Raw genomic sequence first — 20,064 nt, 5'->3', positions numbered from 1 at the left:
TGAGTCTTACTGTGATTTAGCATCAAATTATTTTCCACAGGCCACGAACTTATTTCATGAACTACATTATTTGATACTGTTTCAATATTACACACAAGATCCTTCACTACCAAGCTGGTGTCATCAGCAAACAGAAATATTTTTGAGTCACCTGTAATACTAGAAGGCATATCATTTATATAAATAAGAAACAGCAGTGGCCCCAGCACCGACCCTTGGGGAACGCCCCACTTAACAGTGCCCCATTGGGACTGAACATCACTACCATTCTCAATATTGTGGAGAATTACCTTCTGCTTTCTGTTCTTAAAGTAAGAGGTGAGCAATTGTAAGCTACTCCCCTTACTCCATAATGGTCCAACTCCTGCAGTAATATTTTGTGGTCAACACAGTCAAAAGCCTTCGTTAAATCAAAGAAAACACCTAGCATTCACACCCTTTTATTTAATCCATCCAAAACCTCACAGAGAAAAAAAATGTAGTATTTTCAGTTGTTAAACCATTTCTAAAACCAAACTGTACATTTGACAGCAAATTATGTGAATTTAAATGCTCCAGTAACCTTGTATATACGACCCTCTCGATAACTTTAGCAAACACCAATGGCATAGAAATAGGTCTATAATTGTCAACATTATCCCTGTCTCCCTTTTTATGAAGTGGCTTCACTACCGAGTACTTTAATCAGTCAGGAAACCGACCACTCCTAAAGGAAAAGTTACATATATGGCTAAGTACTGGGCTAACATACATAGAACAATACTTCAGTATTCTGCTAGATACCCCGTCATATCCGTGAGAGTTCTTGGTCTTTAGTGATTTAATTATTAACTCAATCTCCCTCTTGTCAGTATCATGGAGGAGCATTTCAGGTAACAGTCTCGGAACACTTTTCTCTGCGAGCACTATATGATTCCGTGTTGGGACTAGGTTTCTATTTAGTTCACATGCTATATTCAGAGAGTGATTATTAAATACTGTATATATATATATGTGACTTATCAGTAACACGGACATTCCCACTACGCACTGATTCTATATCCTCGACCTGTCTCTGCAGCCCAGCCACTTCCTTTACGACTGACCATATGGTTTTAATTTTATCCTGAGACTTAGTTATTCTATCTGCATACCACATACTTTTTGCCTTCCTAATAACATTTTAAACACCTTACAATACTGTTTGTAATGGGCTGCTGCATTTAGATTTTGACTATTTCTAACATTTTGATATAATTGCCACTTTGTTCTACAGGATTTTCTTATCCCTCTAGTCAGCCACCCAGGCTGCCTGTTTGTGCTAGTACACTGTTTAGAACGTTCTAATGGAAAGCAGCTTTCAAAGAGCATGAGACAAGTCTTGAGGAAAGCATTATATTTATCATCTACTGTATCAGCACTATAAACATCTTGCCACTCTTGTTACTTGATAAGGTTTACAAAAGTCTCTACAGCAACTGTATCAGCTTTCCTAAAAAGTTGATAACTATATTTAACATGTGTTGCAGCACAAAAATCTTTTAGAGTTAAAATTTGTGCATCATGATCTGAAAGGCCATTCACCTTTTTGCTAACAGAATGCCCTTCTATTAATTAGGAATGAACAAAAATGTTGTCTATGGTTGTTCTACTGTTCCCTTGCACTCTCGTTGGAAAGAATATGGTTTGCATAAGATTATATGAATTAAGGAGGTCTACCAGCATCCTTTTCCTTGCACAATCACTTATAAAATTAATACTGAAGTCATCACATATAACTAACTTTTTGTATTTCCTATAAAGTGAACCACGAACCTCCTCTAGCTTTAGCAAAAATGTTGTGAAATCGGAGTCTGGGGATCTATAAATAACAACAGTTAGAAGTTTTGCTCCACTAAATTTAACCACACCTGCACAACATTCAAACACCTTTTCAGTGCAGTACTTTGAAACATCAATTGACTCAAATGGGATACCGTTTTTCACATACATGGCTACTTCCCCACATTGCAAAGAGCTCCTAGGAAAGCTGCCAGCCAACCTGTATCCTGGTAAAGGAAGCCTCTGAATTATCTCCTTATTTAAGAAGTGTTCAGATATACCAATAATTTCAGAGTCAACATCTATAAGCAGTTCACTAACTTTATCTCTAATACCTTTTATATTTTGATAAAATATACTAATTCCCTCATTAATCAGATACCTAAGCTTTGTCGAAAGTGGTTTCTTTGTTAGAGAGACTTCCCCTAAGCAGGAATACCTATCAGCTGACTTCAATCTAAAAAAGGTACAGCTCTAACACCCACTACTACAGAAATTTTCCCATGAGTGATCCCACCACCCCCACCTATGCTGTCACCTATAAGCTTTGCCAACCTCCCCTTTCCATACCTGTTGAGGTGCAGACCATGTCTAGTGAAACCCGTCCTGCTGATAGACTCCACCGACACCACTGAAATGTGACTCATGCCTTCTGTCATCAGCGCACCCCCAAGTCTCATGTTATTATGCCTGACGGCTGTATTAAGATGAGGCCGATCGTGATGCTGAAACAGTTCCACGAAATGCACATTCATGTTGCCAGCCTGAGTGTCTATCTTTTCCAGGTCACCATCTACGTCATACTCCCCATCCCTGTCAATACTATTACCAGCCCCTCCCACAATCATTACCTGATCCTCTTTAGTAAAATCCCTACATAACCCCTCTATGTTAACAGCCACCTGAGCCAATCCTGCATTAGGCTTCACAACACTGGTGACCTGGTACTCACTCCCCATCACTTCCTGCAACTGCTGGCCTACACCTCTACCATGAGAACTACCTAACAGCAGAACCTTCTTCTTCCTCTTCGACTTTGCAACTGTCCTAGCCACCGTAACTGCTGAGGTCTGCGGCATACTTCCTACATCTACAGCTACTAGAGATTCCTCTCCACTAGACTCTGACAGTTGGTCATATCTATTGCAAACGCCAATAGTAAAATTATCTGAAAATCTCCTTCTCCTAGCAGATCTCTTGCCAACAGCCAGCTCCCATTCCCCAACCCCCTTCTCCCTCCTCATCCTATCTAGCTCCTCCTGTGCATTTTTCAACTGCACCTGAAGGGCACAAATCTTACACTCCTGCTCCTCTATCAACTTACACTTGCTACATAACCTGCGGTCCCAGGAGAGGATCTCACCAGAATGCCCACTGGCTTCCCCACTGCATTCCCCCCAGTGAAAATACTTTGAACAAGTCTCACACCGCAATCCACTACTCATGAACCTGCGGCAAAGCCCACACTTCTCACTCATGGTAAAATTTTACAGTTATTGAAACAAGAAAACTACTTTATCCAAGTTCCGCTACTACAATAAGAAGATGTTAAAAAACTAACTACAATAATCACAAACTTGCTCTACAAGGGAAGTAACTACTATTATTGGTGGTATTAATCAACAACAAATGAGAATATAACAAAAGACTAACACAGAAAGAAAATCAAACATCTAATGACACAGTAACGAAACTGAAAGCAGTTTCCAAAAATTTCTTCTGAAATTATTTCACCAGAAAACACCAAGAACACCGGTTGAAGACTACTAAAGTTCCTAAATAAACCACTATACACAAACAATTAATTAGTACTTAGCTTTTGATGCGCCGCTACAGCTGCAACTGGTCAGCGCGGAATATAAACACAGGTAAGAGGTTAAGTCGCTCAATATGAAACACTCACAAGTGTCAGGTCACAACACAAGAAAGGCAGAGGTGAATGAAGAAACCACTAATAAGTCACTTATATAGTAAATATTATCGCAAAAACCGTTAAAATATATATCTGAAACCTAAAAATATATGAAAACTTAGAGAGTGATCTCACACACAGTCACGCGCTTATGACGTCACACCAAATAAACTTGTAGCAAATAACTATATTCATTTACTACTGTCAATAGTCTTTTTAATTAAGTGCTTGCTCTAATTTAAATTAATATTTTGAACAAAAGTAATTTTTGTATGTAAATGTCAACTATGTAGTCCATATGTAACACATTTTCATACATTTTTGTAATTCATCAGGGTTGCATATGGAACTTTAAACTTGTGTAGGTTACTGTGCAGCCTTGTATGGTGTATTTTTATGGTATGAATTTTCTGACAAAATTCCTCCAATGCATATTGTCATTAGATGAATAAATTACCATCATAAATTACTAGTAGTAATGTGCATTAGTTAGACTGCCCATAAAAGTAGGATGAGAGCTGGAGTCTTCACCTCACAATGTTAACAAAACAGAAAATAGTCTGAAAATTAGGATAAACAAGTGGTAAAAATTGAGACAGAATATTTCCAATTGAAATACTATCAACTAAAAATGATACCAAGGTGAATGTGATTTGAAGTCAGGAATCAAGCTCCAGTAGTCAATTATACTTATATTCAAAAAATAAAAAGTGAGCTAAGATCTTCAGTAAATGAAATATTATCTAAATGAAAACATGTGTTGAAAATAGGTCTATGCTTAAGCAGAAATGGCAAGAGGTGCCCTGTAGGGGTGAACACACTAGGCTGAAGAAGTTTAATTTACATGGGAAATATTATAGACATCAACTTCATTAAAGTGCTTTCTGTGAGGTCATCATCATATATAAAGATTTTGTAAAATATTTCCCTTGCTTTTAAGTGGGATAAAATCATAAGAATAATCTGACACTGCCATGAGAAGATTGGGTGTTATGAGTACATTATGAAAATTCAGTTCTCAACATTAAGAGTTAAGAGTCAATATAACACACTCAAAATGCTCACATGTACAAATGCATAGACTGTTCTATCAAATTACAGTATCCGATAAATAAGTAATACTGAAACCTTTCAGAAATTACAAATGTTAGCTGATCAATGTAGGTATCAAATCAGTGAACCACATACTGCCTGACAGTGACCACAACAGTTACACCACACCAGGTGACCCACAATGTCTCAAAAAGTGAATTACAATCTGGTGAAATGGAGCAATGGCAGGAGGAATTGGTCTAGGTGTCCTGGGGCTAAATGAGACACTTACTGCCATAGTTGGCATGCTCTACAATGTCTTACCTAATGTTTGACAGATCAGTAGTGACCTGGCCAGTGATAACTGCTTCCAATTCTATCAAGGGTCTCCACAAATGACCTGATGAAGATACATCAAGAAAATGCTTCAATATGACTGGCTATAAATGAGCTGGCATGAGCCACAATTATTTTCATCCCAATCAAAAGGGATTTCTTTATTACAATGTTACATCTATAAATTCTCATCTTGCCAGTCAGCCAGATGGATCCTTTAGGACTGTCAGCTAGCAAAAGGAATGCTGGTTGGACAAAACAGTGAATAGTCTGCTATGTAAATAAGGTTTAGAACTTAACTGATTGCTCAATTGCATGAAGGCAATCTTTGTCAACTGCAGAATAAGTCTTCTATGACTGGGAGAGTACATTGGAGGAGTGAGTACGCAGTCAATCTTTCAGCATTTTCCTGTTAGTTAGTTACATGTTCCATAAATCATATGAATGATTCTTTTACGGAAATGATGTAGAATGAATCAGTTTACAGGCTCTGTATATATGATTAGTGGTAACATCAATGAAAATATGTAACTACACTAAAAAACAAATTCTCCACCCCCCCCCCCCCCCCCCCCCCCCCGCCCCATCCACTGGCTAACAGTTTTTAAGTAGACTGGTGAAGAATTCCTCATCTCTTTAAGGATATAAAAAGATCTTTTTTATCTTCATTCCATGCCAGTAGCTCTTGTAGTGGCTGTGCCTTCAACTAAAATCTTTCATGAGGCATCTGTAGTAGAACACATTGTGAGAGAACTTCATACACTGAAATGTGCCAAAGAGTTGGAAACTCTGTTACGGTCCTTAATTTTTCTGGATAAGGATAGCAATACCATTCAAGTAGCAAAGACACCTCATCCACTTAAGGTGTCAAAGTAGATTGTCCATCATGCTTAGGAGAGATAAAATGACATATCTTGGAGCTCATAGATATCATCAGGCATTGTGAAAGCAGTGTTTCTAGGCCAGCCTTATGAACCTTGATCTACCAGTTGACAGTCTGCATATCCGTAGTGGAGATATACTTCACTCTTTTCAGACAGTCCAAGATGTCATTTATTTGTGCTCTGGGGATATATCCTTTTTGTGATTTTGTTCAACCACTGGTAATCAAGTCAGAAATACCACATAACAAGGACCACAGGGGTGAGATAAAAATTCTCTGATGGCTGAATGATATTTTACAGTATCTTCTCTACTTACTTGTTTATTACTTGTCATCCATTGCACTTTAACCTGTTAATGGTTTTGAGAGGATCATAAAAGGCTACATCGGAGGCTGCATGATCATTAACTGCAATAAGAAGACAGCCAAGTTATAAAAATAAAATTAGAGTGACAGTGCTCCAGTGCTTCTAAAATAGTATGTTAGGGATAGTTGCCCACAGTCACAAGAACAAGATGTTGTGCACTGGAAGTACAAAAATTCACAAAGTTTTCTAAATATCTTAGAAAAGGAAACTGTTATCTCTCATCCAATGAGAAATGAGGGTGATTCCCTGTGAGTGTGGAATTTCTCCCGTAATAAATATTGGGTTCATTTTGACAAGAGGAAAAATGAAGGAAGTGGGACAAATTTTCAGAAGTTCTTATAGCACACACACTAGTGACTGTGGTCCCACCTTTAGTACACACCATCCTTATCACTCAGTGGTTCCCAAATAATGTTTACACATTGGGATGTATCTTGTATCTTCAGCACTGTAGAAATCTTGTCTCATCAACTCTACAACTTTTTCTTTTTCAGATTTATATATTTTGTTTCACTGATTTATTGAAGTGTTAATAATTTTACCACATTAACTGGATTAAAAGCTGAAATCTGAACCAAGGATGTTGCTCAGGTGCTCTCACTGTTATGAAGTACACCTGTGCAAATGCTGTGATGAAGTTCTTTCCAGCAGTTTTTTTGTAGAATCTGGTGTCCAGGGGTTCTGCATAGCACTCTTGTCAAAGCTGTCCTTTCATTAGTCCAAATGCTCTTGTGTTACCTCTGTAATGTAATTTCTCAGTTCTGCTATTGATCAAAACAGTATGGGGTTTCTTTCATATTCCATAATTCTTAGGCAGTCCCTGACAAAGGGGAAAAACAGGTAGATAGGTACTTATGTCAATAGAACAGGAGCACTGGCTTCAATTAAATCTTGTTGAAAAATATGCCTATTTTCCCTTCTAATACTCTTCCATCACATTTCTTCTCATATCTTCTGTAAGTTGACTCAGAAATTCAATTTTGGCTGTAGAATTTACAATCATTTTTATTTTTCACAACTTCAGCAATAATCTCAACCATTCATTGTTTCTCCTACTCTGCCTCTTTGTTTTTCTTTCATATGACTTTCTCATTTTTCTGATAAGTTTATAATTACTCAGTTTCCTGAAATTCAAAATATACTGCAATAGAAATACCAGGAAATTATTATTTTTTAATATGAGGGGCTAAATAAATAGCTGGCTAAGATAACACACTTGTTAAAAAAGTTAAGTTGTAAATTGGTGGTTATCATCTAACCCTCTGTCTAGTTTGTTATCTTAGAAGACATTACCATTTTTAATTCAAACAATATTCCAGAAAATTAACTTACCAGAAAACAAAAATTATAGTTCATGAATATTACACAACCTTTTCATGTGTCACTTGGAGGGGCTTTCCTGGGATCCATAAGCCTTCAGCCCCTGGTTTGACTTAGATGCATTCATAACTTCTTTTCCATTTGGACTCATGATGAGGCTAGCCTGTTGAAATTTTTTTACTTTCTAAATGCTTTAAATTTTGCATGGTCCTATTCCACATCTGATGCCTTTTCCTCAATGAGCATCAGCTACAAGCTTCTGTTCACATCTAACCTTCTAATAAGTACTGTTGTACTTACATTTTAACAGCTGCCATCCTTCCCATGTCAAACATTCCCTCCCATACATAATGGCATTTGAGACAATTGTATTTGTTCAGATGCAAACTTTTTACAGCTGTAAACCACCATTCTCATCGCAGCCTTCACTGTATGTAATTACCCCACCATCCTAGTTCAAAAGGAGTTTTCCCAAGCTGTCACATCCAGTCCTGGTACTGATGATCCCTCCAAAAAGCAACTTAGGTGTACACTTCTTGTCACTCCATACTATCTGGCCTCCAATGTTTAATCAGTTACTTCATCAACCCTATGACTACCTAAAATCATGCCCATGTCTGACATTTTACCCACCACACCCAAAATAGCTTTTTGTCGTCCCACCTCCACCCTCGCAGTCTCCACAATATCAATATACTGGTCAGACTCTACGCTCTTTCTGCATTTCCCCACCCTATGGCTTCTAGCACTGTGACCAACCATGCTGTAAGGCTCGTCCTGTGCAACATCCTGCCACCACGTATACCAGTCCAGTAATTGGAAAAACATGTACTATCAAAGGGAAATGACATGTCATGTACCAGATGTCTCAATGTTTTCTTTCCATTGTTTAAGTTCTTCGTCTAGTTGTTCTCTGACTTCTCGAAAACCTTTGTTAAATAAATTTAATTAGAACTTTCGGTCATAGTTTGTTACTATCAAAGGGAAATGACATGTCATGTACCAAATGTTATGTAATCATTGTTTGGCCTTCTATATTGATACAACTACTGTCAAGTTAGGATGATTGGCCATAGATAGAAAGAGTATACTGACAACACACAATACCCTATTTCAGAGCATACTCTACATCATGACAGTCGAGCTCTTGGTGCCTGTTCGATCACACATGCCCTCTGGATTCTCCTTCCTGACACAAGTTTTTCAAAACTCTGCAGGTGGTAACTGGCAATACAACATTTCCTCTTTCTTCTTGCCACCCACCTTGCCTAAATTTAATTAATTTCTGTGGTCTAAGGGTTCATTTTCAGTAACTGTTCCATTTGTTTGCTCCCTTTTAGTTTTCTATATCTTTTTGTGTCTGACCTGTATATGTTTGCTGCCCACAATCACATGTGTCTACAGTATATAATGAATTTAGCTTTCTGTTCTTAACTCTTGCATGATGTTTTGTCAGTAATCTCTGTCTTGCTTATTACGTTATCTTCCACCTGTAAGCTTCCCCAACAGTCAGTCTTTCCTTCTCATCCCATCTGGAAAGTCTCCCCAGACCCCCATTTCTTAAACCTTGCCAGCCCTTTCCCTTCATACCTCTTCCTTCTCCTTCAACCCTTCAGCCAGAAAGAACCACAGGTTACGAAGGCTTGCACATATATGTCCAATTATATTATATTAGCTGAGCGCCCGCTGGTACACTCAAATAAATTGTATGATCTGCACAGGCATTTTTTTGTTTTTCTTTAACCAAATTTTTATGTTGTTCACAAACTGCAACACCTTCTAAACCTAACTAAGGCCATGAAAGCATGGTCTTTTCCAAATGTACTTTTGACCAAAAAGCGATTCTGGAGTCCAAAGTTTTTGTCAGTAACGCCTTTTGCATTCTTGTGATGATATTGCCACAGAACTTTCATCCCCTAACACATATTTCTTTCTATCTAAGTGACAAGCAAAATGTCAATTTCCATAGAATTGGTGTTAAAAAGTTTTTTATACAATAAAGTACTTTCTTAAAAATTCTCATCTTCTGTTTGACCCCCAACAGGGGTTGAATTTCCAAAAACAGTGAAACATGTGCTTTTTAAATGTCTAACAGGGAAATTAAATACAAATTTTTATAGATTTAGCTCTGAAAATGTTTTCATAATGAAATAATTTCATAGTTCTTTTCATCCCGTTTCACTCCCTTGTGGGACTGAATTTCCAAAAACACTGAAACACACACTTTTTGTTTTTAACCACGAAGTCAAATACCAATTTTCATAGATGAAGCTTTAAAAATGCTTTAGTAGTTCTTTAATAATAATTTATTTAAAAAAAAAAACTATTTTACAACCTTAATGTCGAATTTCCAAAAATACTGGTACTGAAACACATATTATTTTATTTCTGATTGAGAAATCAAATACCAATTTTCACAGTTCTGTTTTTGAAACTGCCTTAATAGTGACATTTTTTCAAAAAGCCTTTCATCCTCTATTTCAACTCCTTATTAGTGGATTTTTGAACGATGCTTTCTAAAATGGTATAGTATAAGATCCACAATCTCTCTAAATTTCAAGCTCCTAACCTTAACTGCTTTAGCTGGTCACAGATGAGTTTGTGAATCAGTCTTTCCCTATTTCAGCCCTTAGTGGCTGAATTTTCAGAAACAGTGACACACTTATTTCTTTCATTTCTAATCGAAAAGCCAAATACTAATTTTCATAGGTTTATCTTTAAAAACACTTTCACAATGTAATATTTTCATAAAGCTTTCCACTCCATATTTCACTCCATTAAGAGCTGAATTTCCAAAAACAGTGACGTGTATTTTTTTATTTCTAGATAAGAAGCTAAACACAAGTTTATAGACTTAGTTTCAAAAATGCTTGCGTAATGAAAAATTTCAACAAAGACTTATGTCCCCTATTTCACCACCATAGGGGTTGAATTTTCAAAAACAGTGACAGATGTATTTTTTATTCCCTACCAAAATCAAATTTTCATAAATTTAACTTTGAAAGTGTGTTCATAACGAAATATTTCATAAAACATTTCTGTTCCTATTTCACCCCCTTAGGAGTTGAATTTCATAAAACACTCAAACACAATTTTTTAAGACCCAAAGGAAGTACAGACATTGTCTGTGAGTGAGCATTGATTGAAATCAATGGCCAAAGTTGAAAATTTTGCCAGATTGGGAGTCAAATCCAGGCCTCCTGCTTACGAGGCATACGTGATGACCGTTGTGTCATCTGGACACAGACCATTGCAGTTGCATGGACACCTCCAGCCAGGCCCAAATTCTCAATTTATCCACACACTACAAATGTAGTGCTCCATGTGCATCATCCTCAGTACTCACGGCATTTCACCATTTCCCATAAGAGTTTGAGCCTAGTGTGCATCCACACTAAAGAGATCGTTAGCCATCTCACGTTGCATATATTGTGGCATCTGTTTCTTTGGACATGTCCAATAAAACAGATTCCACATATATATAATTAAGGCAAGACGGTCAATGATCTCTTCAGTGTGGATGCACACTAACCTCAAACTCTTACAGGAATCGGTGAAATGCCGCGAGTAATGAGGATAATGGGCAAGGGGGACTACATTCATTGTGTGTGGCCGAGATGAGAATTTGGCTCTCACCGGAGGCGTGCTAGGGTCGTCTATGCACCTGTGAGGGCCACTGTTTGTGGCTGGCACAATGGTCAGTGCATCTGCCTAGTAAGCAGGAAACCCAGGTTCAACTCCCAGTCCAGCACCAATTTTCAACTTTCCTCAATGATTTCAATTAATGCTCACTCACAGCCATTGTCAGTAATTCCTTTGTACCTTCTTTCATACTGGCTACTGGATCAAAATCATGTTCTTTCAGACATGTCCAAAAGAACAGACACCACATATATACATATGTATTTTTTATTTATAACCAAGAAGTCAAATGCCAATTATGATCGATGTAGCTTTAAAAATATTTTAGCAGTACCATAGAGTCCCATTAATCCGAACTAATTGGCACCGAACCTTGTTCGGATTACCAATTTGTTCGGATTAGCCGAGTTTCTAGAATGAAGTATACCAAGCAGATAAGTGGGTACACCATGGTAACAAATGGGAACAAGTGTGGGAACAATGGCTCAGTCTCACCCCCTGCACTTATTGTTGTTCATTGTTGAGACCTTAGTAGTGTCTGAGGTCAGTGCACTGTCAATTGGCTCACAAAGTGCTTGGTAATGTTAGTTATTGATCGCTGGCACACATAATAGTTGTATTGTATTCGTCATGAGTAAATGGAAACATACAACATTAACTCTCAAAGAAAAACTGAATGTTTTGAAGTGGATAGACAATGGTGAGAATGTATGTGAACTGGCAATGGAACAAGGTGTTGGTAAAGCAACAATTTGTGATTGGAAGAAGAACTGAATGAAGCTTGAACAGTCCTGTGCAATATCTTTGGGAAAAACACTTGAAATTCAGTAGACTTTTGAAACAGTTCCAGTATGATAAAGTGGATGAAGCTCAGTTCCTTTCGTCTACACAGGAAAGAGAAAGGGGATCTCCTTTGATAGGAGCTCTGGTTCAGGAGAAGGCTATTTACCTGAACAAGTTAATGAATGGTGATTAGTTTTAGTGCAAGTATGGGTTAGTTGGACAGATTCAAAAAACATCATGGGATCCGTCAGCTAACAGTTACTGGAGAGAAGCTTTCCTTTGACAATGATGCAGCGAAGGAATACTTGGGTGAGTTTGAAAAAATGATAAGAGAGGGAAAGTATTCTCCCCAACAAAGTTATAACGCTGAAGAGACTGGCCTTAATTTTAGGGCATTGCCAACAAAAACCCTGGATCAAAAGCAAAAGACCATGCTCCTGTTTTTAAAATGTACAAAGATTGTGTGACTTTAATAGAATGCAGCAATGCTGCTGCTAATCACAAGCTGCCTTTAATGCTGGTCGGCAAATCTGCTAGACCCAGAGCTTTTAAAAACTGCAACATGAAGTCCCTGCCTATATAATATCGCAACCAGAAAAAAGCATGGATGGATGGTAAGCTGTTCAAAGAATGGTTTCACATCCAGTTTGTTCCCTCCGTTTGACAGTTTTCTGAGGAAAATCATTTGTCTCCCTGTGCAGTCCTTTTGATTGATAACAAGCCATCTCACTCCAGCACTGCGGAATTATGTGATGGAGAAATTGTGGCAAAGTTTTTGCCACCAAATGTTACACCATTTCTATAGCTGATGGACCAGGGCATACTGCAAACATTAAAACTGATTTACAGAAAACAATTTTTAAGAATGCTGATCCAAGATGATAGCATTCCTTTAGTGGACAAAATAAAAACACAAACATCGAGGATGTTGTTTATTGGGCCACTGAGGCATGGCAGAATGTTTCAGAAAATACTCTGAGAAAATTGTGGAGAAAACTGTGGACATCTCTTGAATTTCAGGACAACCTAATTGAAGATGAAGAGGAAAATCTACTACAAATTATACAGACAATCCCTGAATGTGAAGAAGCTAGCAAAGGAGGCAAAGATGACTGGATGACAGCAGATGGGACATGTGTGGAGAACCTTACTGATGCTAAGTTAGTTGCTCCTGTGACTCAAGACCAGGAAGAAGTGGAATGCTGTGACAGAAGTGACAATGAGCCTGAAATCGACAAAGGAGAGCTGGTGCCACACAGTGACACAGCAGAAGTCCTTGACCTCACACTACATTATTTGGAGCAACAGCTCACTGCTACGCCTGCTGATCTGATGTTCATGAGACGACGGCGCAACAATGCATGGTATAACAGACTGTCTTCCTACGCCAAAAAACAATGACCGAGTTTTTGTAATCTAAAAAGTAGGGATAAAATGTCTGCTGTATTTTAGTAAGTTTGACTGCTTTTCTTTCATTGTTATGCATTGTTTAAACCTAATTTTTTCCTGCCAATTTTTCTAGTACGTGTTTACTGTACTTGTAAATTAAAATAGCGTGTAAGTACAGCAGTATACCACACAGTTTTCCATACTTAGTCTAACATTTTTTATGTTGAGATTAACTGAATGTTCGGATTACCAGGATTTGGATTAGTGGGATTCTGCTGTACTTTAATAATGTTTTAACTCCAAAAAAACTTTCACACACTATTTCACCCCCATAGGAGTTAAATTTCCAGAAATGCTGAAACACAAATTTCTTTATTTCTGACCAAGAAACCATGCACCTATTTTTGTAGGTCAGGCTTCACAATTGCCTTAATAGCAACATATTTTCAAAAAACATTTCGTCCCCTGTTTCACCTCCTTAGAGGTGGAATTTAAAAAAAAAATCTCTTCTTAAACAACTCCTACAGTATAAGATCAACATCCTCTCAAAGTTTCAAGTTTCTAACTTTATTGGTTTAGGTTGGGGGATGATGAGTCAGTGAGCAAATCTGTCAGTCGGGTCCTTGCCCCCCCCCCCTTTTTTTTTCCTCTCCCCAACTTCGTATCACCCATCTTTGGGGTGCATCAGATCAATCACTTCTTAGATGCTTGTGCTCTCTTTTTCTCCCAATATTTCTTCATTCTATCTGATCTCTTCTTTCTAGTCCGTTGGGATTCATTTGGAGTATGTGTCCATAGAAATCAATCCTCCTTTTCCATATGGTTTCTGAGAGTCTGTCCGACTTTGCATTGATGGCTTTGTTTCTATAGAAAACTTGTTTGTTATTTTGGAATTTGGGACCCATGATCTTCCTCAAAATTTTCCTCTCCTTGTTTTCCAATTTCTCCATTTGCTCTTTTTTCCCCATGAGTAGTGTCTCTGCTGCATAGAGTGCTTCCAACTTAAATAGTGTGTTATAATGCCTTATTTTGGTGTTCCAAGAGAGGGCTTTCTTAGTGTATGTGTTTTTGCTTTTCTGGAAAGCTAGTTCCATTTTACTCCTTCTTGCTCCTTGCTTCCATTGCTTTCCTTGCCTTTTATGTATAGGTATTTTCAAAAATTGATTATGCCCATTGATATACAAAGAAATTAGGTATTTACTTTAAAAATACTTTTGCTTATGAATGGACATCAAAAACTTCAGACCACATGTTGCTGATGGTAAACTAAACAAATGAATTGTTCAGGCTAGCTGCTGTAAGTCTCTTATGACAAATATGCAGTTCTTTCAGACAGCATCATCTTCAGGGGTTGTCAAAATCACAATCTTACTTGACTTTCCTCTAACAGTTCAAATTCCATGCACTGTCATTTCTCATTTGTCTGATTTAGTGGAGACTCAATAGCTTGTTCCACAGTTTTGTCTTTTTTTGTACTTGACAGGACTTGGAAATGATCCAGAAGCTTTTAAGCTAGTTTTCTGAGCATTACAATGCTGTGAGTTGAAGAAGAAAAGTTAGTGTTTACCATCCCTTTTACAGCAGCATACAGGTCTACCTCTGTTTCACAAAGATAGGGAAGGAAACCGAATTTGGCATTCTTGAAGGTCCCGTCCAGACAAGCACCTTTCATGGTTTAGGGAAACTGTAACTGAGGTACAGCAAATAGTAGCATATCAAACAATAGACAAATGTGTAATGGACTTGGGTGCAGGAAAATATCCAATGTTCTCTTTTATATTCTTCTATGACTACATCAGTGTGTTCATCTATAAAGTAATTTCATGACACTTTTCTATCAACATCATATTCATTTCCAGAACCACATAATTATAGTGCACATCAGAGCCATTGTATCATTTTATGTGTTACTTTAGAGCACCATATAAAGCACCTTTCTACATGCCTGAAGCATATTAATTCTGTTGTTTATTCTTTTAATATGTGTAGCCAATAGTGATGCTATTGGCTTGCATACTCATGCGAATGAGTGTTGAGGAGGCGCTTGTGGCAGCTACATTAAATGCTGCTGCAACATTGGATCGAGCAGACAGAGTGGGCTCCATTGAAGAAGGAAAAGCAGCAGACTTAGTCATTATTGATGCAAGCAGGTGAGCAGATACACAAGTAACAATCATTAAATGTAACATACTTTTTTTAATATACAACAGAGAATATGCACAATGAAAATGTTTGTATTGAGATATTTGTGTTAATATTACCCTGAACGAAACTATGAAAATACCTAGACCTGAGTATGGCCCCATCCCATATTTATAGAAAAAGTGCTGCAAATGGGAAGAGAACTAAGAAGCTCATGCACATGCCTGAAATTATGGTGGGTATTCTTACATCTCTTGTCTTGTTTGAACCATAAAAAGTATAAAAATTGAATCAAAAATGTTGTTAATTAATCCAGGTTTTATGCAATTACTGCATGTGTATTAGAGATATAAGTCTTCAGTTATTCAAAGCAACTAGTAGAGAAGAGAACCAGTAGGAAGTATTTTCACTCAAATTATTTCTCATCGTGTGTTATAAGTTGTGCTTTCTGTTGGCACTGCCACCCTAGCTTAATGATTCCGTCATGCCAAAGCTGCAGAAACGTATATTCTCTTCAAAATTATTTTATTCCACAAAATAATAAACTTCTTAACTAGAACTGCTAATTTCCAAGTGTCTCACACAAGAACAAGAACAGAAACATGTCTGTTTCAGTCCAAAGATATGCTTACAATATTGATATAATTGACATCCTTGACCAAAGAATTACAATTTGATTAATATTTCATGTAAGTGAAAAGAAATACATTCTTCTATTGATTTTATCTATTTGAAAACTTCTGTAAAATAATAACTATGTTTTATAACATCTAAATATTCTTGACTTAACAAGTGAACAAAATTGTGAATTATATTAGAAATAGTTATGTTTCCCATAAAACAGTTAATTTTATGTCATCATTATGGCTTCATCAATATACATTTACACCAGTATTATAGAAAATACACAATTTGCAGTATTGATCTATTTGAATTGTGTTGAGAATCATAGTATATTGGGTTCTGTGATTTTGATTTAAAAAAATAAAATAAAATAGATCTATCAAACAGTTACATTACAATGTACAGGAAGAGTAGTAGATGGTAAAAAGTATGAGCAAACCTGATAACCTAGAAATTTCCCCAACAAAATAACTGTGCAATGTATAGTCACAGTAGCTTGAACAGCCACTCCAGTGTTAGTTGACAATGTGCTTTTCCACATCAGTTGACTCAAAACACTCTTTTACCTGTTTCTTTTATGGGATGCATATCTTCCATAATGCAAATTTGAAATGTAAGAGTGTTTTCTTAAATTTACAGACAAAAATACATGATTGGATAGACTCCAACTTCCTATTCAGGGAACAGAACACCGTCAACTAATTCTGACTACATAAACACAGGGTTCAGGTGAACAGAATCAATCAGTAATCTGGCTCTAAATCTTATAACAAATATAACATATGTTTTTAAGTTGGCTTTTGCAGATTTTCTATATTTTAGGTACTAAATGCACATTTATCAAAATATGAAATAACAGTTTGCTGTTCAAACTGGTTTCTATGACTATTTCAATATGTTTAATAAAAATAATAAAGGATCTATTGTTTGGAAGGTGGTGTGCATATAAACAACAGAGTTACAAGCTCTTCCTTACTACAAGCAGTAGTGCCACAGGGAACTGTTATATCAGTACTCATGTATGTATTTGTCAGGTGCAGCTAGAATTAGGGCTTTGGCCTAATTGAGTGCACTGAACATAGTTGCACCATGCAAGGCACAATTATAGTCCTGCAACAGTGGTACCAAGTAGTGGTCTGGCACAGTTCTGGTGTTAAACACACATGGACACTATGCTCCACATTTATTAACAAAAAGATGTAAGAGGGACTACCAGAGGCCACTTTCTAGTTGGATAATGCCTCCTTTTAGTGACAGCCAGGTAGCTGGGTGCCAAGTACCTAAGTCCACATGATACCGGTGAGCCATCAGTAGTTTTTATATGGTGCCCTGTATTACGTAGCACTTGTTTACAAGTGCGTGATAGTCTAGTCAAAACTGCAGTTTGTGGCAGAAACATAAATCAGAAACAGTGTCCACCAAATAGTTTTAGCCTGGTTTCCTTTCACTGATAAACAAGCCCTGTGGTGTTGACAGGCAGTTGGCATCACCAACGTTTGACTGTGCTGGCATTTAGGAAGGACCTTTTTGCAGTACATTTTCAGGGCTGCTCACCAAACTAGCAATGGTATCAGTAAATGGGATGCTCTGCATTACAGGACATAGTATTAGTTGATGGACAGCTTCTTGATCTTCTGCAGTACCACCCACTGTCCCTCTGAGACAACAGCTTGCTGATTTGTGTACTTAATAACTCAACTTTTGACATTATCAGCATGTGCAACTACTGCTGCTGCTGCTGTTGTACTGCTGCACGGCTCTGTTAATGTGCTAATCTGAGCAGCAGCGGCAGTTTCTTGAATTCTGTCTGCAAGTTCTGCAACCCTATCCAGTGGCATCTCTGTTTGGGATGCTACTATTGCCTTTACTTGTGATGGTAGGCAGCTGCTCCAAATGGTGTGCAGTAAATTATCTGGAACAGTGCTGCTATCCACAAAGCTCCTTAGGTGACAAAGGTACTGTAATGGTTTGCAGTTTCCAATATCCCCCTATGACAGCATCTGATGAATTTTGTCTTCCTGGGAGGATGCTACTCTTCAAATCAATTCTGTCTTGAGCTTGTCATAAGAATTTGCCATCAGTGGCCCAGTTATGACATCCTGTATTTCCACGGTGAATGGTGAAGTGGTAATCTAACCAGCTCACTACTATGGCAACCTTTTTTAATCAGCAGTGATGCTGATGCTCAACTTGGGCAAACTGCATTACAGAGTTATGGGGCATGAGTGGAGTTAAGCACACAGCTAATTTTGATACAGCTGTTTTGTGTGTCATCTTGTGAAATTTTTTCAAAATTTTTGCTACAGCTTAGTTCTCGTTGGCTTAAATACCATGTCAGGGTCCCCACTTGTCAAGTACAGCTAGAATTAGGGCTGTCCTACATTCAAATAGCAGGTATTTATTAAACTAACTAGTAGTACTTTAAATATCATTCTCATGCTCTGTGAAAAGTAGAAACCATATTTAATAGAATAAACACACTCAACATATACTAGCTCCAAGCAATGAACAGACTAGGTGACGTCATGCTTGAAAGCAGAACCATCCCAGAAGATTAAACATTAGCTCATAAAAGGAAATCTCTGTCACTATGTATACATTACAATGAATGAAAAACGAAACACAAGTCAAAGAATAAACTGTCACTGTTACTGCTGCTGCATACAGTGCTGCAGGTTGGCACATAATTAAACCTGACAGCAGCAACAAAACACACATAGCAGACAATGATGATCTGATGCTACATATTCAGCACACCTATACCAACTAATAATAATAATAATATTAATAATAATAATAATAATAATAATAATAATAATAATGAAATAATTTCCCCATGCACTAGTCACACAGGCATCTGAACACAGAGCAATATAAGACAGTAAAAACTCATGTTTAGCGGAATATGAAAGGTAGCAAGCCAAAATGGAAGGTACAGCTAAATTACTCCTTCACCACCTCCTCCTCCTTCCACCACCACCACCACCACCACCACCACAACCACCACCAGCATTACCAAATATACTGGGTGTCCCATTTATCTCGAAAATCCTAAATAACTGTTTGTCCAGATGCAAATTATAAAATGTTTCAAGCAAATGTTCTTTGTCATCAGGGTGACAACAGTCAGCATGATTGCCTTCTTCGTAGCTTTGTTTTTTTACAAAGATATGAACAATGGTATGACTTTTTAAAATGGCACCATGTATTTTTTATTCGGTAATTCATTTCCTCTCCTGAAGACCTATTCAAGAATGTATCACAGTGTACCGTTCACTGAAACACAACATTATTAATTACATAACACAACATTGACTTTGAGCCCAGTATCACAAACTTGCCCACTTGCTGGAGCTGTCAGAAAACAAATGAAAACCAAGTAAAAACATAACACAAAATTGACTTTGACTCTCCTGTACCATTGCCCAGGAGTAGAACATTTAAAGTTGCTCAGAGTGGTGACCCTGGACACCGATACACTGGTGCACTCATTGAATGAAAGAATTATTTACTGCTTCCAGTGTTGCCTGCTGAAGAGAATTACAAGCAAGCACGATAAGTTCCTGCATGTCCTCTGGAGCTGTTGGAATATCACGGCAGACAATGTCTTTAATGCATCCCCACAGAAAAAAGCCCAGAGGATTTAAATCAGGAGACCTAGCAGGCCAAGTAACTGTTCCTCCTCGACCAATCCATCTGGCAAGATACTTTTGGTTCAGAACACGACGTGCACACGAGGCATTATGTGCTGCGTATCTATCGTGTTGATACCGCATATGCATTCTGGTTCTTAGTGGCACTTCATCCAGAAGAGGAGGAAGAATTCATCTGAGG

At 37.5% G+C, this 20,064-nt stretch overlaps 1 protein-coding gene across 1 annotated transcript in view; it reads left to right on the top strand.

The window, feature by feature from the left end:
* Window positions 1–20,064, top strand: part of LOC124776591 (probable imidazolonepropionase) — a 182,962-nt gene that overhangs the window by 156,828 nt on the left and 6,070 nt on the right. The window contains exon 8 of the mRNA XM_047251649.1: window positions 15,454–15,614. Coding sequence (XP_047107605.1) covers window positions 15,454–15,614 — 161 coding nt within the window. The remainder of the gene's footprint in view (window positions 1–15,453; window positions 15,615–20,064) is intronic.

The sequence above is a fragment of the Schistocerca piceifrons genome, chromosome 2 (genome assembly GCF_021461385.2).
Source record: "Schistocerca piceifrons isolate TAMUIC-IGC-003096 chromosome 2, iqSchPice1.1, whole genome shotgun sequence".
Lineage (NCBI taxonomy): Eukaryota > Metazoa > Arthropoda > Insecta > Orthoptera > Acrididae > Schistocerca > Schistocerca piceifrons.
This window is presented reverse-complemented; position numbering and strand designations above follow the sequence as displayed.